At 36.6% G+C, this 27,951-nt stretch overlaps 3 protein-coding genes across 7 annotated transcripts in view; 2 read left to right on the top strand and 1 right to left on the bottom strand.

Annotated features, from left to right (window-relative positions):
- Positions 1-27,951, bottom strand: part of LOC134842735 (WD repeat-containing protein 7-like) — a 625,416-nt gene that overhangs the window by 281,299 nt on the left and 316,166 nt on the right. The gene's annotated exons all lie outside the window — the stretch shown is intronic.
- LOC134842737 (small ribosomal subunit protein uS8-like) overlaps positions 1-27,951 on the top strand; it is a 121,367-nt gene that overhangs the window by 26,252 nt on the left and 67,164 nt on the right. The gene's annotated exons all lie outside the window — the stretch shown is intronic.
- Positions 1-27,951, top strand: part of LOC134842733 (intermembrane lipid transfer protein VPS13C-like) — a 102,132-nt gene that overhangs the window by 33,972 nt on the left and 40,209 nt on the right. For 4 of the 5 annotated variants that reach the window (XM_063859203.1, XM_063859205.1, XM_063859202.1 and 1 more), the window contains 5 exons: positions 10,755-10,913; positions 17,991-18,387; positions 18,508-18,693; positions 20,969-21,127; positions 27,329-27,433. In XM_063859203.1, the coding sequence (XP_063715273.1) occupies positions 10,755-10,913; positions 17,991-18,387; positions 18,508-18,693; positions 20,969-21,127; positions 27,329-27,433 (1,006 nt within the window). The remainder of the gene's footprint in view (positions 1-10,754; positions 10,914-17,990; positions 18,388-18,507; positions 18,694-20,968; positions 21,128-27,328; positions 27,434-27,951) is intronic. The other variant, XM_063859204.1, reaches the window with a different exon arrangement.

The following is a 27,951-nucleotide window of genomic DNA, read 5'->3' as shown; positions in this document are numbered from 1 at the left end:
AATTTATTGAAAAGGATGCTTCAGGTTGTATTCAAGACATTTATAGGGCGGGCAAAGTGAAACCCAATTCAGGAAAGTCCCGAAGTATCAATGTAAAATTGAATGCAGCGTGGTCTGCTCGCAAGTTATTGAGCGAAGGAGCCTACATGCTGAAAGACTATTCATCTGCCGTATTCCTTAGTAAGTCCCTCTGGCTAAGACCCTCTGGTAAGTCCCTCTGGCTAAGAACAAAAACTGGCTAAGAACTTGAAAGAACCCTTCTTGAAAAACGATTTGAACTTATCGAATCTGGGCATGACAAACGTCTCATTAAAATTAGAGATTTAAAACTTTATTTGGATGGCCAAGAGGTTCCAATAAATTCCAATGAAGACTGACTATATTCTGAATTATTTATAGTGTTCTTGAATTGCCTAAGTTTGGTTTCATTAAATAGACGACTACAAGTTGTTAACTTGTTAAATTCGTGGAACTGTGGTATCTTCTGTGCCTCCGAAACGTGGCTAAATGACTCTACCGAATCAAACCACGTTTTTCCTCTCTCTGATTATTTTGTTATTGCTCGATCTGATAGAACAAATGGCGAACACGGGGGTGCTCTGATAGCCATGAAATCTACCTTAAACTCACATTTTGATATCATACCGGTTCATTGCAATTCTAATGTTGGATGCGCTGCTATACTTTCGAGTTCTTCATATGTTTTAAGGCATTGCTACAGTATATAACCCTCCTGCATCTTCCAGGTTCAGGCTACTCTGTTCAGAAGTTCAATATTTCCTATCCTTAGTATATTCTGCTTACCGGACGGAATGTTCGAAACTTGGTTGTTTAAATAATTATTTCTTACTTGGCGGTGATTTTAGCCCACCGGATATTGATTGGCGTACTAGCTTTAGTTCTTCCAACTATGACATGAATTTGATTTCAATCTTCCAGGATTCCAATCTGCAGCAACTGATTCATGAACCAACTCATAATAGTGGGAATATACTTGACATTCTTCTAACTGACCGTGTTCTAGAAATTTTCTTTGACTATGCACTTTCTGATCACCGTGCCGTTGGGGTTACATTTTCAATGCATACAAACGCTGAGTTATTTCCACCGTCTTATTCCAGAAGTTCTTTTAATTTCGTTACTTTTAATAGTTTCCTAGATGCGTGCTACGATGCATTAAGATATCCTCATTTACGTGAAATGTTCTCAACTCTGTTAATACCTACAATATCAGGTGCAGTGGCCGCATCTGCACAGCTGAAACGGAAAAAACGACAACAACTACCTTTTTACTACAGTTCATCTACCGTTCACCTTATGAATAAACTAACTTCAAAGACACGACAATTCCCGGCTTGCGATCATAGTTCTCTGGCACTTGAGCTTGACCGAAACTTAGATAAATTATGTTATCTCAACTCAATTGCAAATTTGAATGTTATTAACTGTTTCAAAATTCTCAAGAGCATTTCCAACAAGTGTACCTTTCCTGGCACCTTACATTGGGGGTCATTTAAAGCTCGCACCATTTTAGAAAAATCCAATTTATTTAATCGCTTTTTCGCTTCAGTCTTCAAACCCTCCTGTTCGGTCGATGTGTTACAGCTCTATACTTATTCGTCAATTTCGTTAAATTCCATTAATATCTCTTTCGATAAAATTCTCAACTTCTTACGCTCTGCTGATGATTCATCCTCAGTTTGCTGTGATAATGTACCACCTGCATTTCTCAGGTACTGCTCTAATCAACTGTGTCCCTTGGTTATTGCGCTTTACGAGGATTTTTTGAAGCACAAAGTCTGGCCTGATGCTTGAAAAACTGCGTATGTTTCGCCTCTTCATAAGAAAGAAAGTTACAGTGATGTTACCAATTATCGGCCAATCAGCTGATTACCGAAATTATCACTAGGTCTAGAACGAGTTTTATTCGATCATGTTTATGTGAAAGTCCGGTACAAAGTTTCGCCATCAAAATATGGGTTCTTGTCTCGGCGTTCAACTGTAACTCAACTTTTGAGTTTTTATGATAAAATTTTTGAAGGTCATGATCAGGATCTTTTTACTACCGTGTCTTATGCTGACATTAAGAAAGCTTTCGATTCAGTGCGACATGACAGGCTGCTTTATAAACTTGCGTCATATGGCCTTGATCATGATTTCCTAGAACTTCTACATAGTTATTTATCCAATCGCTACCAGCGTGTGCGCATAGATGGCACGCTAATTGAAATGGCCTCAGTGACAAGTGGGGTGCCCCAAGGTAGCATTTTAAGGCCTTTATCATTCTTACTGTTTGTAAACGATATTCCCTCAACCCTTAGCACCTCTTCTTTTCTCTTTGCTGATGATCTCAAATGCTGCAGCGTAATTTCTACTTCCTTGCAGACTGACTTGTCCGCTCTACAGCGGTGGTGCGCTGAAAATTTTCTTGATTTACATAGAGAAGTGCAAAAAACTCATTTTTTCACTGTACCATACCGACTCTCTATATCGGTAATACTTTGCTTGATAGCATTCAAAGTGTTAAAGACCGTGGTGTTATTTTTAACTTCGAATTTAAGTTGGTCCCTCCACGTTGCTGAAAAAAATTTCGAAGTGCTATAAGGTCTTCTTTATGCTGAAAAGAAATGTTCCGATGAGTGCATCTAGATCACTCAAAATTAATTTTTACAAAACTTGTATTCTCTCCATTTTATCTTATGCATCTCCAATTTGGTCCCCAAGCAAAACAGATCTTCAGAAGTTGGAGTCGTTAAATAAGCGTTGCATTAAGTGGATTGGCATGACTGGTGATTATAATTCGACACTCTTGAACTTGAATATTTACCCTATCTCCTATATGTTTGAGATAAGTTATTTACTCCTTTTCCATCGACTTTTCCACGGGGAATATGACCTGATTATTTTCGATTACGTTACCCTTTCAGAATCTTGTTCGTCGTTGCGGAGCTCAAATTACTGCGTGTTTGTTTTGAAAAATCGAAGGTATTTGAAGACGAGAAATTTTTATTTTGATCGAGTTGTAAGGATGGTAAATCAGCTGAAAATTGATGCTCGTGACTCATTTTGTGAATGGAAGAGGAAAATTCATCTTTTCTACAAGAGCAAGCTTCAAACTTACAATGAAAAAATGAGCTAAACGTGGTCGGCAAAATGTATTTGCCTGTATTGTCGTTCTTAATATCTATTTTAAAAATATAAACTATTTCTATTATTGCTGTTAAGTTTTGTAAATTGTATGATTGTTTTGTAAATTCCCCAAGGGGTAAATTAAGTCTTTCTCTCTCTCTCTCTCTCTCATAAGTCATCCATCCTTCCTGCCATTCATCCACCCATCCATCAAGGCATTCTTTCATCAAGTCCTTCATCCATTAACCAGTCCATCCATCCCGCAATCTATTTATCCAACCAGTCATTCCTTAAGCCATCCATGCAGTCATCGGTCGATCCAGCCATCACTCAAGCCATCGATCCCTCCATCCAGCCGTCCATCTACACAACCATCCATGCGTCAATCTAACCATCTGTCTATTCTACCAGTCAGCCAACGGTACGATCCTCCTATCTCAAGCAGCCATTCATACGTCTAGCCAGCGTTCTGCCGATTCAGCCATCTGTCCAACCACCTATTTATCTAATCAGCCATCCATTCGCTTATCCATCTGTTCAGCATCCAATCAAACAGTTTTACATCTAATCATTCATCCATTCGTTCAGCTCTCCATCCAAAGCCAATCATCCATCTATTTTGCCGTTCATTTATTTAGTCAGCCATGCATTCGTAGAGCCATCGATACTCGCAGCGATCATTCCCCATCAACCGATTTCCTATTCAAGATAATTGTTATTTTTAGCAGTTAGGGCTCTTGCAACTTATGCTCTTCATTGTGCTTGACTATGTTTAAAAATTGGATTTCAATTTTCAGATTACTCAGCGCAAAAAAATAAGTCACCCGTTTAGACAGTTTTCGTGCGATGGATTAGGGTTAGAGTGTCGGTCGAATTTTCTCAATTTCTTTAAACTTATTTTTCTAGAAAAACTTGAATCTTCTGAATTTAGTTTTTTCTTTATTTTTTAAAGCCTTCTTTCAAATGCGTTATTTTTTTGAGAAAAGGCAATGCTTTTTATAAATGAAAGTTGTTCTGTTACTCGTTTACCTCCAATTGTTCTGTTCTTCATTTCATTGAAATTTTATTGATTTTTGTAAGATTGGGTAAGTCACTTTGTACTCGTTCATTAAAAAGCGAGAATAAACTCTTATATTTTTGTGTGTTCAAGTGGTATGGTGCATGAAATCATCGAGTCTTAAAGCTTAATATCACAAAGTGTTTTCTGTGATAATAATTTTGTTTTCGACTCGATGAGCGCTGATTGAAAGTCACCAGTTCTGTAGTTTGTTTAATGCTAACACTTTTAGTTTTTGAGGGTAATTGATTTTGACTTATGGCAGATCTTGTTAGTCACCTTATACTTGTTCAATGAAAAGCAAGAATATGTTTTTATGGTTTTGCTATTCAAGAGTGATGGTTCATGAAAATATCGAGTTTCAAACACTAATGTCACAAAACGTTTCGTGACAATAATTTTGTTTTGCGCCTCGATAAGCAAGGATCCTAGTGTTTTCTGCTTAGTTCACGCTCGGTAATTGATTTTGAATCCTTATCTAACGCTTGTTTTGTGTTTCTCGACTTGTTGTCTTCATTTTGAGCTACCTTTAGTTTTTTAATTTGTTTTTCACACCAGAGAGCTAGGAGCGTAGTGTAAAAGCAAGAAGGTTTTTTCCCACCCAAAATCCCAAATAAAAGTGCTCATTTTGCTGCATCTGTAGCATTGGAAATTTCATAGCATCTGTTCTCTGCTTTATTGTTTTTTTCCCGACCGTCAGGCGACTGTGGCGCAGAGTGAAGGAAGTGAAACTCCGATTCTACTGGTGCAACGTTGAATGCCGGTGTAGGTTTTTATGAACTTTTTGACTATTTTACTGCATAGCTGTGGCAATTTACTAGCATCTATAGCTGCTTTTTTTGTGAGTAGTACTAGCAATCTTTCAATGGCCCCTGGCGTAGATGCGAGGATGTAAGACTCCTAATCCCGAGGTTGGAGGTTCGAATCCGACAAAGATCAGAAGTTGTTTTATTCGAGCCTTATCTCTTACCTTTCCTGATTTTATTAAAGAGCTGCTTTTTGCGGTTTTCTGGCTTGTAATTGCGAAGTGCATCTTCACCTCTGTGTTCAAGTTTTTTTTTGACATGTCTTTTTTTTGTATTCGCCGGCTCTCGATGCTATTTTTGAAGACGAGAAATTTTTATTTTGATCGAGTTGTAAGGCTGGTAAATCACCTGAAAATTGATGCTCGTGACTTATTTTGTGAATGGAAGAGGAAAATTCATCTTTTCTACAAGAGCAAGCTTCAAACTCACTCAAGCCATCGATCCCTCCATCCAGCCGTCCATCTACACAACCATCCATGCGTCAATCTAACCATCTGTCTATTCTACCAGTCAGCCAACGGTACGATCCTCCTATCTCAAGCAGCCATTCATACATCTAGCCAGCGTTCTGCCGATTCAGCCATCTGTCCAACCACCTATTTATCTAATCAGCCATCCATTCGCTTATCCATCTGTTCAGCATCCAATCAAACAGTTTTACATCTAATCGTTCATCCATTCGTTCAGCTCTCCATCCAAAGCCAATCATCCATCTATTTTGCCGTTCATTTATTTAGTCAGCCATGCATTCGTAGAGCCATCGATACTCGCAGCGATCATTCCCCATCAACCGATTTCCTATTCAAGATAATTGTTATTTTTAGCAGTTAGGGCTCTTGCAACTTATGCTCTTCATTGTGCTTGACTATGTTTAAAAATTGGATTTCAATTTTCAGATTACTCAAGTGGTATGGTGCATGAAATCATCGAGTCTTAAAGCTTAATATCACAAAGTTTTTTCTGTGATGTTAATTTTGTTTTCGACTCGATGAGCGCTGATTGAAAGTCACCAGTTCTGTAGTTTGTTTAATGCTAACACTTTTAGTTTTTGAGGGTAATTGATTTTGACTAATGGCAGATCTTGTTAGTCACCTTATACTTGTTCAATGAAAAGCAAGAATATGTTTTTATGGTTTTGCTATTCAAGAGTGATGGTTCATGAAAATATCGAGTTTCAAACACTAATGTCACAAAACGTTTTGTGACAATAATTTTGTTTTGCGCCTCGATAAGCAAGGATCCTAGTGTTTTCTGCTTAGTTCACGCTCGGTAATTGATTTTGAATCCTTATCTAACGCTTGTTTTGTGTTTCTCGACTTGTTGTCTTCATTTTGAGCTACCTTTAGTTTTTTAATTTGTTTTTCACACCAGAGAGCTAGGAGCGTAGTGTAAAAGCAAGAAGGTTTTTTCCCACCTAATCATTTACATCTAATCATTCATCCATTCGTTCAGCTCTCCATCCAAAGCCAATCATCCATCTATTTTGCCGTTCATTTATTTAGTCAGCCATGCATTCGTAGAGCCATCGATACTCGCAGCGATCATTCCCCATCAACCGATTTCCTATTCAAGATAATTGTTATTTTTAGCAGTTAGGGCTCTTGCAACTTATGCTCTTCATTGTGCTTGACTATGTTTAAAAATTGGATTTCAATTTTCAGATTACTCAGCGCAAAAAAAATAAGTCACCCGTTTAGACAGTTTTCGTGCGATGGATTAGGGTTAGAGTCTCGGTCGAATTTTCTCAATTTCTTTAAACTTATTTTTCTAGAAAAACTTGAATCTTCTGAATTTAGTTTTTTCTTTTTTTCTTTATTTTTTGAAGCCTTCTTTCAAATGCGTTATTTTTTTGAGAAAAGGCAATGCTTTTTATAAATGAAAGTTGTTCTGTTACTCGTTTACCTCCAATTGTTCTGTTCTTTATTTCATTGAAATTTTATTGATTTTTGTAAGATCGGTTAAGTCACTTTGTACTCGTTCATTAAAAAGCGAGAATAAACTCTTATATTTTTGTGTGTTCAAGTGGCATGGTGCATGAAATCATCGAGTCTTAAAGCTTAATAGCACAAAATTTTTTCTGTGATGTCAATTTTGTTTTGGGCTTGATGATTGCTGATTGAAGTATTATTTTGTGCCAACTTCACGCTAGCCAAATGGTTTTAAATGCTTAATTTTAGTTTTTTTTGTGATTTTGACATGTTTTTCTCAGTTTGAGCTTCATTTGTGACAAACCTGCAAATTTTTGATAGATGTGTTTTTCTGATTTTTTGTTGATATTTAATTTTCGACTTTCGTTGAACACCAGCGAACTAGCGATCGTAGCTGAAAAGTCTGGCTCAACTTTTGTTGCCAGCCAAAGTTCCCAATGAAAGAGCTCATTTGGTGCACCTTTGCTATTATCACCATCTGCAGCATTGAAGTTTCATACCATCTGTTCTCTGCGTTATTGGTGGCTATTCTTTGCCGATCGGCAAGCGATCGTCTTTGCCGACCATCCATCCATCCTGCAATCCGTCCCTGCAACGTCACGTCGAGTTCAAACAGCCATCGCCTATGCCATCCTTCCATCTAGCCATCTATAGAGCCATCAATCCTTCGATCCATTCAACCAATCTGTCTTTCATTCATCTAGCCAGCTATCCATCCTGTCATCAATTCAGCGAGCCATCCGTTCAACCTGTCATTCATCAAACCATCCATGCATTCGACCAGTCGTCTAGACAGCCATCCATGCTTCCATTCATCTATCTTGTCAGACATCTAGCGATCCACTTGTTTCAAACAGCCATCCCTACATCTAGCCATCCATCTGCCGATTCAGTCATCTATTCAGCCACCTCTCTATCTAATCGGCCATCCAACCGTTCGCAGTAGTAAATCATCCGTTCATTCAGCCCTCCATCCAATCAGCCAGTCACCCATGCATCTAGCCGTTCTTTCATTTACCCGGCCATTCATTTATAGAGCCATCGCTGCATACAGCTATCCGTCCATACATCAACCAATTTTCTGATAAATTGAAATGTGTTAAATTTCTAGAAGCAGCTTTAGCTATTAGGGTCTGCTATTTTCTTTGAAAAATCAATTCCTTTTCCTTTGCTGAAAAAAGAGCAAATTACGCTCTGCAATGTTCTTGACTGTGCTCGAAAATTGTAATTCAATTTTCACATTACCCGGCGCCACGAAAAAAGTCGCCTTCTCACTAAGTTCTCTGGGGTGGTCTAGGGTTCGAGTCACGATAGGTTTTTCTCGATATCTATGGAATGTTTTTTTAAGGAAAATTTGAATGGTCGGACTATCGATTTTTTTTTACCTTAAGTCGGCTTTCTTTCAAAAGCATGAATTGATTTGATTAATGCAATGGTTTTTATAAATGCAACTTGTTCTGTAGTTTTTTTAACGCTAACACTTCTAGTTTTTGAGGGAAATTGATTTTGACTTATGGTAGATCTTGTTAGTCACCTTGTAGTTGTTCAATGAAAAGTAAGAATATGTTTTTATTTTTTTGCTATTCAAGAGGGATGGTTCATGAAAATATCGAGTTTCAAACACTAATGTCACAAAACGTTTTGTGACAATAATTTTGTTTTGCGCCTCGATAAGCAAGGATCCTAGTGTTTTCTGCTTAGTTCTTGCTCGGTAAATGATTTTGAATCCTTATCTAACGCTTGTTTTGTGTTTCTCGACTTGTTGTCTTCGTTTTGAGCTACCTTTAATTTTTTAATTTGTTTTTTACACCAGAGAGCTAGGAGCGTAGTGTAAAAGCAAGAGTGTTTTTTCCCAACCAAAATCCCGAATAAAAGTGCTCATTTTGCTGCATCTGTAGCATTGGAATTTTCATAGCATCTGTTCTCTGCTTTACTGATTTTTTTTACCGATCGTCAGGCGACTGTGGCGCAGAGTGAAGGAAGTGAAACTCCAATTCTACTGGTGCAACGTTGAATACCATTGTAGGTTTTTATGAATTTTTTAAATATTTTACTGCATAGCTGTGGCAATTTACTAGCATCTATAGTTGCTTTTTTTGTGAGTAGTACTTGCAATCTTTCAATGGCCCCTGGCGCAGATGCGAGGATGTAAGACTCCTAATCCCGAGGTTGGAGGTTCGAATCTGACACAGTTCAGAAGTTGTTTTATTCGAGCCTTATCTCTTACCTTTCCTGATTTTTTTAAAGAGCTGCTTTTTGTCGTTTTCTTGCTTGTAATTGCGAAGTGCATCTTCACCTCTGTGTTCAAGTTTTTTTTACATGTCTTTTTTTTTATTCGCCGGCTCTCGATGCCATTTTTGGTGTTGTATTGCTAATGATTCGACGCTCCACTTGCCTCTGTGTTACAAATTGGATTGTTTTTTTTTTAAAGTCAATCATAAAAATGTCTAATTCAAAGAGCGTTATATACTTCTGTTGTTACCACTTCACGAAGTGAAGGGTTGATTCTATGGGCAAAGGGTTTGTTCGTTTTTGCCCTAGAAGAAAGTTTACATATCAAAGAAAGTTTGTTTGGGGTCAAATGTGGTATCATGTTAAAGCCCTATTAGCCGTGATTCGGATTTAAAGTATGTGTTCGAAGTGCTCTCAGTGTCGAGGAAAAGTGGTCGGAATTTTTCGTTTTTCAGACTAATTGAAACGATGTTTACAAATAACACGAGCAACTGAAGTCCCAAGTTGATTCTACTCCGGTTTTACATTAATTTAGCTGCTATAATCTCTTATTTTTGCAGCTTTTCGCCTAAAGTGGTTGGGAAGGAACCATGATGTAGAGAGTTTTTTCTTAATGGTTTAGACGACCTCAAATATGTTCGCGGAGATTCATAAAAGCCAATTCAGCCGTATTTTCTTAAAAATTTTATCAGTGTTAAGCAAAGTTGGTCTGAGTTTTGACTCACAGATATGGGAAAACTCGTCCATATTTATTTCTTGGCCTCTTGACTTCATTGAAAATTCCAGTTGTCTGTCGGTTATGTTTGTGTTTTTAGACGCACGCTGCAAAGTATAAACATAACTTATATGTTTACCAAAGCGAGATCTACCTCATTTTTACCCTGAATACGCTACTGGTAGGATCTCTAAGCCACCTTCATTGTCGTTTTAATGAGCTTGAGTGTAGTGTCACAAGCGGAGATTAGTTCCATACTACGAATTAAACTTTTTTCAACCCGAGTCCCAAATGAAAGTGCTCATTTATCTGGTGGCACTTAGCAGCAATAGCATCACTTCTGGTTTATTTTTGCTGATTTAGCATTATACCTGGTAAACTTTATTGCGTAGCATTAAGGACTTTTTTTTACCTTCCCTCCACCTCACAGAAGCATCAATTTTATGTTGTAACAAAGTGTTATACACGGTTACCCACGGAGACCCAATATTTTTGGCCTAATCAGTCAGCATGTCAATTTCTGTAACAATTGACAGTGCGAACAAACAATCACAAGTAAAAAATCACAGGTGGTGGAAATGGCAAAAGAACCGAATTTTATCTTTGTATCTGGGTTATTGGTGGCTAGTGTTCAATAGAGATCATGCGCGCATGGAGCAGATACTAGGCCCTTATAATGTTGATTTCGAGGTAGGGGGTTCGATTCCGCCACATACCGAATTTTTATTACTTTTAGCTTTAGTTTTCCTTTTTTTCTCACTTTTTGATCCTTTTAGGCTAGTTTTTTTCTATTTCCTCGTTTGTGCTAGCAGCTCCGCATCCGTGTAGAAGCGATGTGTCTTTGTGGGTTCATTGATTCATTCAGTATATTAAAATAGAATTTGCAGGTGTGAACCTTCTCTCGAGATACCAAAAACGACGAAAGAGCAGAAAGAGAAAAAATCTTCATGCCGAAAAATTTGGAGCTTTATCCATAAATCAATCTCCTATGCTCAACATTCCAATTCAAAAGTTGAATTGATCAATCACTTTCCTCTTGAAAGACGGTAAACATCCAATCTCAAAAAGTCCTCATCTAAGCCAATCATACTAACAGTAAATCCTGCATGTTGCATTTTGCTATTGCTAGTTTTTATGCGTCAGGTTAAAAGGTTTCAGCCTCTCGACGCATGATTTTTTTTGTGTCTGGGTTGGTGTTCTGGTTGAGGGTGTTTTTCTGTGGAGCTAACGATATACTGGGTTTGGGGCCGTGTTCAACGTAGTGTTTAGTTGTAACGAATTAATAAAAGCAGCAAATTATCAGGCAGGTGTTGCGGTTACATTTTTGATGATATTTTTGGTTTTAACTTAAAAGAGGTCAATCTTTTTTAAATTTGTAGTCGTTCACAACAATAAAACGGGATGAGCTTTCGTTTGTTTTTACCACATAAACTCAGTTGCTACAAAAAAGGTTGTACAACTGCCCCATGTGTACAGATTTACAAAAAAAAATGGCATTGATTTGTTAATATTCGATGAACGTAGTGAAGACTCCTAAATAGGTCTTAGAGATTTTTTTCACTTTCTCACGCTCAATTTTGCGGTTTGAGTTTTTTTAGCGGTCTGACTTTTTTCATGAAGCTTAGTTCATTTCCTTTGTTGAAAGGAAGTCAAACTCCAGAATACAAATGCATCTTCGCTTCTTTGTAGAAAGTGTAAAATATGCTGGCTGTTTTTTAAGTATACATTGGTTTCGCGCTAAGTAGCCAAGCAACCAAGCTCAAATAATCCAGACCTTTAACGGCTAGGAAAAACATAATGATCCCTCCCTTTTATAAAGATCGCCCATAATGTCAACAAAAACAATCTGTGTATGTATACGCTTGAGATTAGCAACCGTTATAAAAATTGTTTTGCCCCATTCGTTTTTAAGAGTCGATGAACTTAGTTCAGTCTCTTATATAGGTCGTTATGATTTTGAAAGTCTTAAAATTTGTTCAAGCTAAAGTTTGATTTTTTGCTGTTTGACTTTGATTTCTTTTTAAATTCAGTTAATATCTTTTGCTAAAAGAAAGGCAAACTACACTACCGAACAGCAAAACTGTAAAAATCATCAAAAACTTGATCGACTTTAGTTCGAAAATGGAATTTAATTATCAGATTTCCCAGTGAACCTTTTTGTCCAGTTTTCTCAATTTAGGTTAGTTTCTACAAAATAATTTCAACCGTTTCTTACATCTCTATTAGCGAAGTGATGTCATATAGTCTTGAAACGTATCAGTGAACTGACTGATGTCGCTGTTTCCAAGTTACCAGAATATGCCTCTTGCTTCAAGTTATCTTCGATTAATACGGTCGATGAGTTTATTGCTATCAAAGGCTTAACAATGAAAGAAGTCTGACGAGACTCTTCAAAGCCGGAGAATTGGATTGTTGGCCGACAATTGCGTGTCTGTGTGAATTTACGCTTTTTGTCTGTCCTCAAAATATGAACACTGAGTCTGGCTTCTCAACGAAGAAATCCGCTGAAACGTTGTGGCAAAGCAATTCATGTTTGGAAACCTGCAATTCCATTCGTGTAGTACAGGAAGTACTCGACCGTTCTAATTGCGAACAACAAACGTTTCCGCAACACCTGCACGATCTCCTAAAAACAGCTGCTTCTTCTTACTAGGAAAATGTGTCACAAAACCCAGCGATGAACGGGAGAAAACGGGAACATGCTGAGAAACTCCGAGAGGAGCTCCACGTCTTCAAAAGGCGCACTCCGAAGCAGTTTAATGCGAAGATAGGCAAGACAGAGAAAGATATCGCTTTTTTGGAGGCGCAGCTCGACTAGGTTTAAAAAAATCCAACTACTTGAAGAAAATGCCGTTCAGACTCTCCTTAAAGACGTCCAGTCTTCTGCCATAACTGATAGTTTTTTTGACCGACCTTATTTTTGATTAAACGAACTTAAACAATTCCTGTTTTTTATCTTAAGGTTTTCCTAGAACAATTGTGACCGTCCCTTTTTGTTCTTTTTTTTGATGCGTCGGGACCTAGTTTTTTACCTTAAGGTTTTCCTAGAACAATTGTGACCGTCCCTTTTTGTTCTTTTTTCTTTTTGTTCTTAGTGCGTCTCCACTAGGTCCCGTTTGTTCCGTTGAGTCACAGCGTTGGCCACCCTGTTTAAAGCCATCTATTTTTTTCTTCGAAATTCACTAGGTCCCGTTGAGTCACTGCGTTGGTCACCCTGTTTAAAGCCATCTATTTTTTCTTCGAAATTCACTAGGTCCCGTTGAGTCTCTGCGTTGGTCACCCTGTTTAAAGCCATCTATTTTTTTCTTCGAAATTCACTAGGTCCCGTTGAGTCACTGCGTTGGTCACTCTGTTTCAAGCCATCTATTTTTTCTTCGAAATTCACTAGGTCCCGTTGAGTCTCTGCGTTGGTCACCCTGTTTAAAGCCATCTATTTTTTTCTTCGAAATTCACTAGGTCCCGTTGAGTCACTGCGTTGGTCACTCTGTTTCAAGCCATCTATTTTTTCTTCGAAATTCACTAGGTCCCGTTGAGTCACTGCGTTGGTCACCCTGTTTAAAGCCATCTATTTTTTTCTTCGAAATTCACTAGGTCCCATTGAGTCACTGCGTTGGTCACCGTTTAAAGCCATCTATTTTTTTCTTCGAAATTCACTAGGTCCCGTTGAGTCACTGCGTTGGTCACCCTGTTTAAAGCCATCTATTTTTTCTTCGAAATTCACTAGGTCCCGTTGAGTCTCTGCGTTGGTCACCCTGTTTAAAGCCATCTATTTTTTTCTTCGAAATTCACTAGGTCCCATTGAGTCACTGCGTTGGTCACCGTTTAAAGGCATCTATTTTTTTCTTCGAAATTCACTAGGTCCCGTTGAGTCACTGCGTTGGTCACCCTGTTTAAAGCCATCCATTTTTTTCTTCGAAATTCACTACGTCCCGTTGAGTCACAGCGTTGGTCACCCTGTTTAAAGCCATCTATTTTTTTTTCTTCGAAATTCACTAGGTCCCGTTGAGTCTCTGCGTTGGTCACCCTGTTTAAAGCCATCTATTTTTTTCTTCGAAATTCACTAGGTCCCGTTGAGTCACTGCGTTGGTCACCCTGTTTAAAGCCATCTATTTTTTCTTCGAAATTCACTAGGTCCCGTTGAGTCTCTGCGTTGGTCACCCTGTTTAAAGCCATCTATTTTTTTCTTCGAAATTCACTAGGTCCCATTGAGTCACTGCGTTGGTCACCGTTTAAAGCCATCTATTTTTTTCTTCGAAATTCACTAGGTCCCGTTGAGTCACTGCGTTGGTCACCCTGTTTAAAGCCATCTATTTTTTCTTCGAAATTCACTAGGTCCCGTTGAGTCTCTGCGTTGGTCACCCTGTTTAAAGCCATCTATTTTTTTCTTCGAAATTCACTAGGTCCCATTGAGTCACTGCGTTGGTCACCGTTTAAAGCCATCTATTTTTTTCTTCGAAATTCACTAGGTCCCGTTGAGTCACTGCGTTGGTCACCCTGTTTAAAGCCATCCATTTTTTTCTTCGAAATTCACTACGTCCCGTTGAGTCACAGCGTTGGTCACCCTGTTTAAAGCCATCTATTTTTTTCTTCGAAATTCACTAGGTCCCGTTGAGTCACTGCGTTGGTCACCCTGTTTAAAGCCATCTATTTTTTTCTTCGAATTTCACTAGGTCCCGTTGAGTCACTGCGTTGGTCACCCTGTTTAAAGCCATCTATTTTTTTCTTCGAAATTCACTAGGTCCCGTTGAGTCACTGCATTGGTCACGCTGTTTAAAGCCATCTATTTTTTCTTCGAAATTCACTAGGTCCCGTTGAGTCTCTGCGTTGGTCACCCTGTTTAAAGCCATCTATTTTTTTCTTCGAAATTCACTAGGTCCCATTGAGTCACTGCGTTGGTCACCGTTTAAAGCCATCTATTTTTTTCTTCGAAATTCACTAGGTCCCGTTGAGTCACTGCGTTGGTCACCCTGTTTAAAGCCATCCATTTTTTTCTTCGAAATTCACTACGTCCCGTTGAGTCACAGCGTTGGTCACCCTGTTTAAAGCCATCTATTTTTTTCTTCGAAATTCACTAGGTCCCGTTGAGTCACAGCGTTGGTCACCCTGTTTAAAGCCATCTATTTTTTTCTTCGAAATTCACTAGGTCCCGTTGAGTCACAGCGTTGGTCACCCTGTTTAAAGCCATCTATTTTTTTCTTCGAAATTCACTAGGTCCCGTTGAGTCACTGCATTGGTCACGCTGTTTGAAGCCATCTTTTTTTCTTCGAAAATTGAAAAATGAGATTCGAAAATGACAAATTGGATTATATGAATGTTTTATTGATTGTTTTTCTCTGTAGTTTGGAAAGATGAAGTTTTTTTCCAAGTTTCGAAAATTTTGTCAGTTTTTTTTGTTTAGTTGCGTTATAACTCTTTCTTAACTGTTTGTTGGCTATGTTTAAGAATCGATACGTAATGCAGATTAAGTAGACTATATAGTCGTGATGATTTTTTTCTTCAGTAAAAGTCTTCAAGGCTCTTATAACTACAGAAGTGCTTTCAAGACTCATTAATGCGTTCGCAGTTGATCTGCCAAAAGGTAGGAGAACTGCGCTCTCCAATTACGAAAGCGTAAAGGTCTCGAAAATTGTGATTGACTTCTAATGTCGAAGGTGAACTTTTTTTCAGTTTTCACAGCGGAATAAGAATTTCACCCATTGATCCAGTTTTCTCGAATTGAGTTAATATGATCACGAAAGTGGAATTCATAAATTGTTTTTGAAGTTTTAAGAGCTTTGAGGGCATATAGTTTTATAAGGTAAAAAAACTATCAGTATTATTTTCTGTTTCCTTGCGTTCATTGACTATTTTTCAACTCTGTTGGCTTTGTTGTTTTTAATCTTTGCGATCATTGACTCGTTTCCAACTGTCTATTGGGGCTATTTTTTATAGTCAGGTTTTTGGATTGAGTGGTAGTGAACTCAGTCTGGATGTCATTTGATATTTTGGAGCTTTGGAGTTTTTCAATAATGCTATTCTTGCGGCCCTTTTATAAAAAAAAGTTGCCCATTTAAGTGCTAAGTTAAAATGATGTTTTATTACCGCTCTGAACTTATTGGCACCTGGGATCAAATGGTAGACGGCTAAATAGCATGGAATGATTTTTCTGAAAGTTTTGGGCTCAGAACTTAGTACTTTGAAAATTGTTGGACGAAGTTATGCGCGTTTTTATGCACGTATTTGTGATGCTCAAAGTGCAGCGTGACTTATTTCAGCGCCACGAATTGAACCAAATTTAATACCATTCAAATAATTGTTACTAACTGAATTGTTGCAAGTTACTTGGCCACAAAGTTTCCTTGACTCAAAATGTTTTTTTTGCTATTTTTGTTAATTGGTTATCTTTACCCTAATAGTTCTATTTTCGGATGTTTTTTTTCAGAGCTAATTGTAAGAAACGAAGTTGTAAAGTTCACAAAACCCAGTGTGTTTGCGGCATGAAAATAAAGTTTTTTTGAATGTCAATCAACGCAGTGAGGAAACTTGAATTCGTCGTATTGATATATATTTTTTTACTTATGCACTTCGCTTGTTCACTTTCAAATTTTATTTTTCGCGGTTTGATTTTTGTTCATTTTTAAGCCAAAAGTTGAAACAAAAAAAAATCCAAAAACTACAAGTGTTGCAGAAAAACGTGAATCAGTTTTATCTAAAAATTGGTGAAATTCAAAGAGTTTTAACACGATGTGTTTTCCTTCGAGTGTTTAAATATTTTTTTTTGGTTTCCGTTAGATCGTCGTAGTTTATCTAACTGTTGGCTCTATTTTGATTTCGGTGGTTGCTAGTTAAATCAACCAATTGAAGTTTCGTTTTTTTCAGATCTTGTGTTTGTTTTTTTTTTGTTGGGAAGAAATCTCAAAGAAATTGTGTTTTTGGGGTTAGTTCGTTGATTCAATTCTTTAATAAAAGAATAATAACATTTTCTGAGAACAATTGCAAATGGCGCCAAGAGCTTTGAATGACTTTTAGTTTCTTGAGCGGACATAACTTTTTGAACTAACAGTGGATTGGAAAATTTTTTGTTCTAATTTTCGCAAATTGAGTGAGCTTTATCGAAAAAGTCTCAAACCATAAATTGAAGAGGCCGAAGTTCAAATATTTTGTTTTTGAATGTGCTCATTTTTCTTGAGCTAGTTAACACTTCCAAATGCCTTCGGCGTTGTATAATTTTGGAGGCATTTTCTGGCAGCTTGTTGTTCCGACCAAGGCAAATAGGGAGGAACTTTGTGTTTGGGTGTGTTAGTTTTTTGTTTTTCATCCAAATCAGGTACTAAAAAATCATCAGATTGTGTCGAGGGATATTTCATATTAAATCTTTTCACTCTTGATTTGAACGACTTTTAAAAATTTCAAACCGTTGTCCCAGTGTCGAGAAAAACCTGTTTGAATTTTTATGAGTTAAGGCCTTGTTTCGAGCAAGTAAAGACATCGAGTAAGTAACTTTCGTTTTATGAAATTTGTTCTTTTTGCGTTTGGCACGAACAGCTCGGTAATAATAGCTTTCAAAGAAAATGAAAAAATTCAAAAGTTTTGTGCAAAATTCTAAAAAAAAAAAGTTAATTCTTTTTAAATTTTTTTTTGTATGTTCTTGATTTTTGTGAAGACAAATTTTGTCGATTATGCCTAATTAACTAACTTTATATGCGTTTGTTTAGTTTTTTCATCACACCACGCGCACAAGAAACGACACTAATTCAAAAACACTAAAAACAAAATATCGAAAACAAAAACTTTTCTTATGAATATGGTTAGAACATTCGGTGCTACTTGCTACTTGTTTATAATTGCAGATGTAAAGCCTAGAAAAATATAGATCCGTCCCTGACAAAATCTTTACCCGACAATAAAATGAATCGGATAATGGGAAAAGTCATTGCTAAAATTAACAATTAATTTATTCAGGTTTTTGTCGTTTCAGAATTCCGAATTTTGTATAAGTTTCTTAACTATCTGGAAATAAACTCTTTTTTGAGCGATGAAGGTTCAAGTACTGTTGTTTTACCAATTTTTGGAAGTACAGTTCAAATTTTGATTGAATTGGATAATGGAAAGTCATTGCAAAAATTAACAATTAAAATATTTAGGTTTTCGTTGGTGGTGCAAAACGGACTAAATTCGAACGGACACCAAAACGTCTGTACAATATCGTCTTCACTGATCCTTCAAAACCACTTCGACATTTTCTTCGAAATATTCCACAAAGACACTCTCCTGGGCTGTGTGGAACCACGTGGAAAATTCGGGGTGCCAATGGAGCAGGCATTCTACCCTCTGGAAAGCCAGATGTTCATCAAACCGAGAGTGAAAGAAGGCGAACGTGCTAGGTGGTCCTTTTCTCAGAAGGCGATAGATTGGAGAGTGATCAAGAAGAATGGAGGCGCGAGGAGGGTTCTGATTGAGCAGTGTAATGTGGATCCTGAGTATGCGAGATCTGAAACTTTGTTGCCTCTCAGAATGATTTTGCAGCTTGAGACTATCAAGGTAGGGTGAAAACAATGAATTGATATTCAATTTGGTTGTTTTAATGAAGGCGTTGCATGGAAGCCAAATAATTATATTTAAAGCCAAGGTATTAGGGTGAATTGATGCTATGTTTGCTAGTTCGGCACGATCCAAGGTCGTCTGCAGGACACTCCTCATTACGTCATTCACATGAAGCCCACTTGTATTCTGCGCAACCTGTCCCCTTACCCCATCTACCACAGAGTGAGAGCGGCAGATGCGAACAGTGGAAGCAACACGGCCAACACCAGATCTTACCAGATGCTCGCCTACGGAGAACAAGAGGCTAGTCAATTTTTGAATTTTTTCGTTTTTGTTCTCCGACCAGTCTCTTGAAGCGAGTGGTGTAGGTTGGGTTTTTAAGTACCAAACTTAGGGACATAAAGAAAGCTCAGAGAGATTCAAATATCGAAGTGTCGTATCGTAAATATTTTTTTTCGGTTTTCAGACTAAATTGGACAAAAGCTGATGAGAGGTTGGCCTCGTGAATTAGTTCTCCGACAATTTCAACGTTTATTCCGCTATTGTTACCTCTCATTATTGCAGTTTCTTAAACCTAATTAAGATCCCTTTGAGTAAAAAATTTAAAATATAAGAAAAGGTTTTTCTTATGGATATTTTGTAATTTTTTGATTTTTTTTCTTAGGTCACTGCTATTTCAAGTGTACTGTTGATTTCACAGCAAAAAATGTGGTATCAACAAAACTTTAAATTTTTTTCATCGCAATCCTGAAAAAGTTTGGCATGTTGAAAAAGGTGCAATCTGAATTGAAACCATGTGTCTACTCGGGAAATGAACAATGTACGAGCTGTTTAGCTTCCTACGTAGATCTGCTGCTAAGCCGATCGTTACGAACTCAATGCATTTTATGGATGACAAATATACTCGTAGTTCCAGACGAAAAATTTGGCTCCGCCTGTCCTTATTTTTGAGAAAAATCAGTTTATATAAAAAAAGAAGTATAGATTAACATCGGTAACTTTTGAACAAAATTTATACATATTGCACCAGAGAGGACAGCTACCGAATCCATGAGGATCACATGCTTTGCTGCACTTATGTTAAATTAGCAACCTGGCGGATGGAGTTTTATTTGAAGTATTAACACATTTCGATTTCATCAGAACATAGTACCGAATTTATAATAAAATTTACTAAGTTTTTTAGTTAATTTTACCCTAAGTTAGAAACTTAAAAATTCTAAGTGGCTTTCAGGGAAATTCCAAAATTGGGGTAGATTCTCCTTCCAGAGAGCCCTATGGGCTCCTTTTTGAATTTTTTAAACAAATTGGATTAACATTTATTTTAGGCTTAATGGAATTGTTCTGTTCAGATAAGGCTTTTAAAATATATATTTAAACAAGTGACCTTTTTTTCAATCTCAACTTGCACATATTAGCGCTCATTTTGGTGGCACGTTTTCTGCACAGCATTGGCAGTGTAAGTGGCGTTTTTTTCCGCTTTATCAGTGGCTAGTGTTTCGGTTCTTTACGCGTCATAAACATAATTATGTAGGGTATTCTCTCATTTATGTAAGGTAGTCGCACAGATGTGTAGGGTGGTCTATTTGAATGTTTGAGGCATGTGGTTTGCTTCCCTTGCAGGACATTTATTTTCCAAAATTCTTTAATTTTTTTCTTTTTGAATTGTTTTCAAATTTTACCCTCTTCTCTTTTTAAGAGTCTTCTCTTTTACAAACGTAGTTCCGACTCATATAAACGTAGTTCAGACTCATATTGGCCGTGATAATTTTTTTGTTTTTTTTGAGGAAAATATGTGAAGTTTTTGACGCTCAAATTTGATTCTTTGCGTTGGTTTGACTTTTGATTTCTTCTTTTGATTTCGGTTCCTTTCTTTTGTTCAAAGGAAGGAAAACTCGACTATCGAACAGCAGAATTGTTAAGTTCACGAAAAACGTAATTGATTTCTACGTTCGAAAGTGGAATTTAATTTTAAGATTTCCCAGAAAATAAAAAATTTACGTAACACTCCAGTTTTCTCAAATTGAGTTTTATTTATCTAAAAACGCAAATCTTTGTTCTCCAAAATCAAAGAGTTCTAAGGACATACATGTTGTTCTGTAAAGGAAGTTTTTTCAAAAAAACAAGTCTGCATTTTCTTTGTTGTTTTGCGTATATTGACTCGTTTCCAACTGTCTATTGGCTATGTTTACTATTTTTGACCCTTTTAGAGCTACTCGTTTATTGCTATTTTCTCGTTTGAATTTGTGAAGTGTAGTTTCGTTTCTGCATTTATTTTAAGGTGCAACTTTTCTTTTGTACATGGGTAGTTATCAAAGTTATCGGTTGCCGCTGGAAATGGAAAATAGCAACGCAATTTTAAAACTTAAAGCATGCGGTGAAGTCAAAAAGTGTCAATGAACGTAGTGAAGACATTTATATTGGCTGTTATGATCGTTTGTTTTTTCTCAAAAAAAAAGGTCTTTTAGTTTGAGTTAATGTTTGATTTTTTATCAAGCTGTTCTGAATAAATTTATTTGAAATAAACTCATTCGTTTTTTAGTGAACCATGTCTTTTTTACTCTCCTTGTCTGTTCAGGTCGTGTATGAGGCAGTGCAGGGTAGTACTAAACTGGACGTGGATCTAACAGACCAGACAGACAAGAGATACCCTGGCTACGTTACAGTGAGGAAGGGCAACCAGGCGCAGTGCATCACCTACGGACAGTGGTTTGATGCGGAAAAATCAGCCTCATTGGTTAGTCATTCGGTGCTCTAGAACAATCTAGCTTACATTGTCTACAAGCTATAAAATAATCACCATGGGAAGGAAACTGGGAAGTATCGAAATAGTCTGGTTGATTTATGAGATTTTTGAGGTAATTTGAGACTGATTTTTATGAGAAAATAATGAAATTCTTGAAAAAATTCCTGATTTGTGGTCATAACCAAGACAACAAACTAAATCAAGACATTTAAGTTGGAATCTTTTTTGGAAAGTTATGATTTCCACTAGGAGACTAATCCGGAAGATAAATTAGAAAATCATAAATCTTTATAATAATGCCAGGAGGTTGAAATAAAAAGAGTTCGATTGCCTCTACTATCGTCAAACTATTCTGCTTGTTGGTACATCTAAAAATATCGGATAAGTGCATTCAAAATACTTTAATTCTAATTTTAATTCGATAATTTATTCAAATTCTAATTATCTAAGAGTTAAGAGTTCTCCAGTTGCAGTTAATTGCAGCAGATATGTTTTTTTATCGGTTTTTGCTCTGGAAACCCAACCATCAGCTCTGTCAGAGAAGGTAATTGTTCGCCATTTTTCTTTCCTCTTTCGGCCGCTGGAATCTTTTATGTCGATCGTGGTAAAATTTCTTCAACGTCATTTCGTTTTTGAGCAGGAAGTTGTAGAGCTAATCTTGACAGGCTGACTCCTTTCATCGAGAAATTTTCCGGGGTATTTGCACTCGGGAGCTATCAATCGCGTTTTTGTCGGAGTTTTCTGTTCTGGCCAGCTTTTCCATTTTTTGTTTCGATTGCAACAAAATACTACGAATATTCCTGTGACGATATTAATAGCCACTATAACCAAACATAGGATAACATTCTGGCTGTTGTATAATTCTCCTATTTCCGATTGGATATTTGCGGCGGGTATTTTGATGTCTTCTTTCTGGCTTGTGGGGTCCATCGTCTAAAATTAAGAAGGCGATGAATATTTCTGTCCCATTAGAAATGAAAAATTTGTTTGGATGGACTTTTGGTATAGTGTCATTATCAGGTCAAAATTACCCAATGGTTCGATCTCTCAGGAATTCGAACTTTACATGGAATTTTCAAAATGAAGAGTTCAAGGGAAAAGGGACGTCTTTTTTATGTAGGCTCTTTTGAAAGTATAGCTAATCGGTTCATATGGCTTTTTCATGACGTAGCTAACAGTTCTGTTCATTATAAATTTTTATGGCTGTATGCTTGTCAAGTTTTTCGATTCAAGTATGACAGTTTAATGGCCCCTTATGGATCTCGAAAATTTATTAGATGGATCCCCTAAGAATAAAGTTTTCGCTAATATATTTTTCGCTTATTGTCTCACCTATCTTTTTGTTTTGGGGACTAGCTATCGTACCAACTGTTTTTCAAATTGAAGCTTTGTTTGTTAATAATGTGAAAATTTGAAATTTTGGCAATGTTGAAAAAGTTCTAGTGGGTTCCGAAAAAGGTGCAACTAGAATGTGTTTTTTTTTGTTGTATGCGGAAATTGGACTCATTGTCCATGCTGGATATTGATATAGTAGAAGCAGTTTTCCTGTGAACGCTAACTTACAGTAGTCGTAGTGGCGTCAATATTTTTGCAGTCGGATCACCTGCACTGATTGATGACGACAGTGGTAAGGGACAAAATAGTGGTTCTAGCTCACAGGTTGTTCATATGTAAGGGGTAATGGTTGAACGAGCTAAGTGTACAGTTTGAAATGAAAACCAATGTCATGTTGCTCGTTGGGCACCTTTTAACTGGTTAGCACAATTTAAAAGGCCTTTTTGATCGACCAGCGATGATGAAAAGGGTTCATTGTTCAATAACGGAAGTGATTTTGAAATATACTAGTACAAAGAGTTATTGCCCGTTCATTTTTTTACCCTTTGTTGATGGTTGAATTTTCTGTTTTTTTTTCATTGTGTTTTTTGTACATTGTCAACGTCAATGGCACAGTGAATAAAAGAGATTAACTGACTAATTTTCAACGGACGGCAAAAAATATCTTGATAAGTTTAGTGGTCACTCAAACAGTATATTTTAAAATCAATATTTCTATCTGTTGTTGAAAAACTCAGCTGGTAATAAATTATGATTTATAACTAAGAGATGAAAATTTTGCATGCTAGTACCGAAACGAAATGTTGATCGAAATTGTTCGCTCCAAAGAAAAAAGTTCGAATGGAATTATGCATTTGAATCTTTTTCGTTATAGTTTTGTGCACTGTATTGATAGCGCTCAATTTTATTATAAAAACTGATGAAAGATAACTATTGGTCAAGTAAACAAAAAGATAAAAATTAACGAATAAACTAAATAGTTAGATAAGCAACGGCTTCCTAAAAACAGGAAAAAAGTCTTTAAATAACAGTTGAGTCACACAACGTGTGCTCTATAATGATCAAACCAACTTACTTGGTGGTACTTGGAGGTCGTTTGTTGCACGGTTGTATGTATAGTATATCTGTGGCATTAAATGCAACAAATCGTTCTAAAAGAATGAAAGTTTGCTGGTTTGTTAAGTGAGTTGGACTAAGTCACCATTGATCTATTTGCAAAGCATTGCGCTGAAGTTGTTCGACTGAAACGAAGTTGTAATTTGTCGAAGTTAGATTTGAGAGGTTCTTTTGATATGTGAAGTGGTATAAAAGTCGAATTGCAGTGCCATATTTGTATTTCGTGTTTGCTGTTTTTATGATCTGCTCAATGTTCGAACTAAATCATCGACTGGGTATTCAAACTAGAACTGGGTATTCAAACATAAAAGCTCTCCGTTGACACGTCTATTTTGCTAAGAAGAAAATGGAAGATTACTAAGTCCGTTTGATTCCACTCTTAAATGAATGGACTGAATTGAAGTCGAGTTTGAATGTGATCTGGGGCAAATTTAATTGCCTCGGGCTCCCTAGGGGTCGAATTGAAAGCGAAGCAATCGATAGTTTAAGAATTGCTATCAAGCGCCACTTCAACAGTTTCCTTCATGGCTGTTATAGGCATATTTGTAGTTGTTTACCTATTGAGGCTGATGTTTTCGTGTCGAAACATAAGAGATATCACATACGTTCCAGATCAGGTGTTCGATCTCTGCCCACAAATAAATGACCCATTTATGCAGTATGTAAACGTTCATTTCAAAATTTGTGGCTTTTTCAGACAAGGTTAGCTAGATGTTGAAGTGAATCGATTCCTTTCAGTGAGTTTGTTTTCGAAAGTAGAGTCGTGTTCAAAACTCGGTTTCATGTGTCCTAATTCAGGGTCTTAATGGGGGATTTCTCAGGACGGTAAACTGAATCTAGCTTTACACATTTCAAACTTGATTAGGTTGTAGGCTTGTTTTCGAATTCTCAGAATTTTCTAAACGAAAAGTATTGACCTAATTACACAGGCTTGTTCGCAAGTATCAGCAAATGCTCCGACCAAAGATTTGTTTTATCTCTCCAAATTTATTTTCAAACGTCGCTACAAATTTGGTTTTGAGAGTCGATGAACGTTGTGAAGACTCTTATATGGGCCGTGATGATTTTTTCAGGAAAATTTGTTCAGTCTCAAAGTTGATTTAGCGGTTTGAATTTTGATTTCTTTTAAAGCTTCAGTTCATTTCCTTTTTTAAAGGAAAATGCAAACTCGAACAGCAAAGTGTAAAAGGTCACGAAAAACGTGACCGACTTCTGACTTTAGTAGTGAATTGTAATTGTCAAATTTGCCGGCGAAAAATAAAATTTACTTATAGATCCAGTTCTCTCAAATTGGGTTAGTCTTAGCTAATAAGTGTAAATCTTAAATCGTTCTAGAAATTCAAAGAGCTTTATGGTCATCTCTTTTTTTGGAAATTCGAGTTGAGATTTTAAAAAAAAACAAGTCAGTGTTTTTTTTCTGTTTACTTGCGTTCATTGACTCTTTCTGTTGGCTTTGCTTGGGTTTGTTGTATCAAATGAGTGTCAATCATCAAAATTTCTGCAAATTGAAAGAATTATTTTTTGCAAAGCCAATTTTCCTTAACTATATGCATCTGCTAAACTAAACACGTGCACTCAGATTCGTTCATGCTACTAGACGATTAATTTTGTTGGTTTTGCCTTTGGTCCATAAATAAGTTCCCTTTTGATTGGTATTGGTCCCTATTGCAATAAGTAGAAGTAGGAAATCTTTGAAGGTTTTGATTAGCAATTGTTCTGAATGGCGTTGCATGTTGCTAACTTGCAGTAAGACACTACCTGTAGCTATATTGCAATTTATTGGCACATATTGCTCTAAGTAGAAATGGGAACACTTAGAAGGTTTTGCTGGCCAAATGTTGTGAATGACCCTACCTGTTGCTACCTGTTGATTTTTGATAAGGTCGATGATTTTATGAATTCAAGACAGTTTTTGGATTTTGGAGTGATCTGTCCACTGCAGCTAGTCTCCAGGGGAACATTTTAGGATAGTTTTCAATGGGTAATAACTATTTTCTATAAAGATTTTTAGCAAAAATAGTTAAATAAGGAAAACTTTCAGAAAGAGTTTATGTTGTTGTCATCGTGATTATTTAAAAAAAATTTGAGAGTCGGCCTTGTGGATTGTGTTATGTGCGGTTATTAATTTTTGTCGTAAATGCAATTGTTTTTGATGTATTTCTGTAATTTATAAAACTAATAGCTCTGACATTATATATTTTCTTTTTTGTTTGTTTTTGTTTCGCTTAAAAGCTTCGTTCGGCCTAAATGTTGTCGTCTTATGTTTTATTGACTGAGTTTCCTTGTTTTGTTTTTCTTCAAGGCCGAAAAATGAGTGATTGAAGAATCAGATGTCTTGCAAAAGTTCAAAGTCTTAAACTTATTTGCTCAATTTTTTTTGACGTTTTCGGCTCAATGAATGGTTTAGAGCGGTTGTTTTTGACTCAATTAACGCATTGTTGGCTTAGTGGCCGTTTGTTAAAAGTTAAAGACTTAATTATTGCTGTTTGTTGTGTTTCTTGACTATTTTTGATTTTTTTTCCATTTTTTCCGAAATATATGTTTTCGATTTTGTTATGTTCGTCTAATTTTCTGTTAACTAGCTTGCAATGCTGTGCTTGCCTTGTTGTTATACAAATGAGGTGAAGCTCCGCTTTGCCTCTGTGTTGGACTCTCTTTTTTTCCAACCTAAGTCGGAAATATTAGTGTTCATTTTGAAAGTGTTCTTTGGTCAATAACCAACAGCCAATGCTAAGAATATTAACGAAGACTTATATTACAAATAGCACTTTAGCTTCATAGTGGCATTGAACTGTAGCGTAGAGGTAGGGAAGGAGACACGTAACAAAATAAGAGGGTTCGATAATGGGCAGGGTCGGATGGTTTTTGTGAACTTTTTCTTACGAAGTTAAAATGCGTCCGCTCTATAAATTGAGGCATGTTAGTTGGTGAGTTTTTATTTTTTAAAATGACTGGTACTGCTAATACGTCATAGCTGGCTTGCGTCAATTAGCAATTATGTAGACTCATAATTGTCGTGCGTCACTTAAGAAATTTTGTAGATGCAAAGTTTTACTCGTTCAGTTTTTCCTAGTAGGGTTATCGTTCATTTTTATGCTTGTGCATGCGAAGTGCAACTTTGCCTCTGTTTTGGTTATCATTTTGCATATTATTGAAGCTTGGAAAACTTTTTTGGTTAATAGTTAAAATGCGTCCGCTCTTTAAATTGAGGCATGTTAGTTGGTATTTTTTTTTCAAATTGACTGGTACTGCTAATGCTCCATAGTTGGCTTGCGTCAGTTAGCAATTTTGTAGACTCTTAATTGGCGTGAGTCACTTAAGAATTTTTGTCGACTCAAAGTTTTACTCATTCAGTTTTTCAAGTTGCGTTATCGGTCAAATTTTTGCCTATTTATGAGAAAAGCAACTTCGCCTCTGTGTAAAATTTAATTTAGTGTGTTTAAATAAGTTGAATAAGTGTCATTAAACTCCTAAAATTTATCGAATAGACTTATCCGAAAAGGTATCGTATGATGTAAAAAAAACGTGTATAATGAAAAAAATTATTGTGAGTTGGCTGAAATATTGTGTGAACTATACGATCCTGTTTACATGCTGAGTATTGGGTTTCAAAGGTTCGCATCAAAGCGAGGTTCAAAACATATATTAACTTGGACGTAAAAAATGATACATAATCAAGTTGAGAAATCACATGTATCTGTTTTCGCGATCATGATTTCCTAACATTGTTTTATTTTGTAGGTGATGGGTATGTCGTGGGAGTTTGACGAGAGCAACTTCCTGGTGATGTCCATATTCGCACCTTACTGGATTGTGAACAGACTCGAGAGAGACCTATACATCAAGGTTGGTGCCATTGCGTTGTTTTGATACTGCTTATGTACAAAAATTGGTGCCATTGCGTTGTTTTGATACTGCTTATACACAAATAGTTGCTGCTTCTATGGTATTTTTATTTTATGTTTACTTTAACGATAAGCGAGGGTTTTGTAATCGGGTACTAGACTCTTTCCCGTAAATAGTTTTGTTCACAGGACTCATTTCCTTGAACTTTTCACACGACCTTTTCATCTGGGCTCACATGACCTTTTCACATGATCATTTCACTTGACCTTTTCATCTGGACTCATTTTTTTGAAGCTTCTTGGCAACCAATTTACCGCTACAGATTTACCGCTCGTTTTTTTTTCAGCTTAATGAGTTTTCTCAAAGGTGTTTTCTCCTTAGTTAACGCTCGGTAAAAAAAATTTTCGGTGCGAATTGTACATTCTATTGTCTTGGCTTGTTTATTTTTTCAAAACTAACCCTATTCATTTTGATATATCTAGTTTTTTTTCGACATTTTTGTTTCGACTTAGCGGCGT

This window comes from Symsagittifera roscoffensis, chromosome 3 (genome assembly GCF_963678635.1).
Source record: "Symsagittifera roscoffensis chromosome 3, txSymRosc1.1, whole genome shotgun sequence".
Classification (NCBI taxonomy): Eukaryota; Metazoa; Xenacoelomorpha; order Acoela; family Convolutidae; genus Symsagittifera; species Symsagittifera roscoffensis.
The sequence above is the reverse complement of the archived record's forward strand: the minus strand, read 5'-3'. Positions and strand labels throughout refer to the sequence as shown.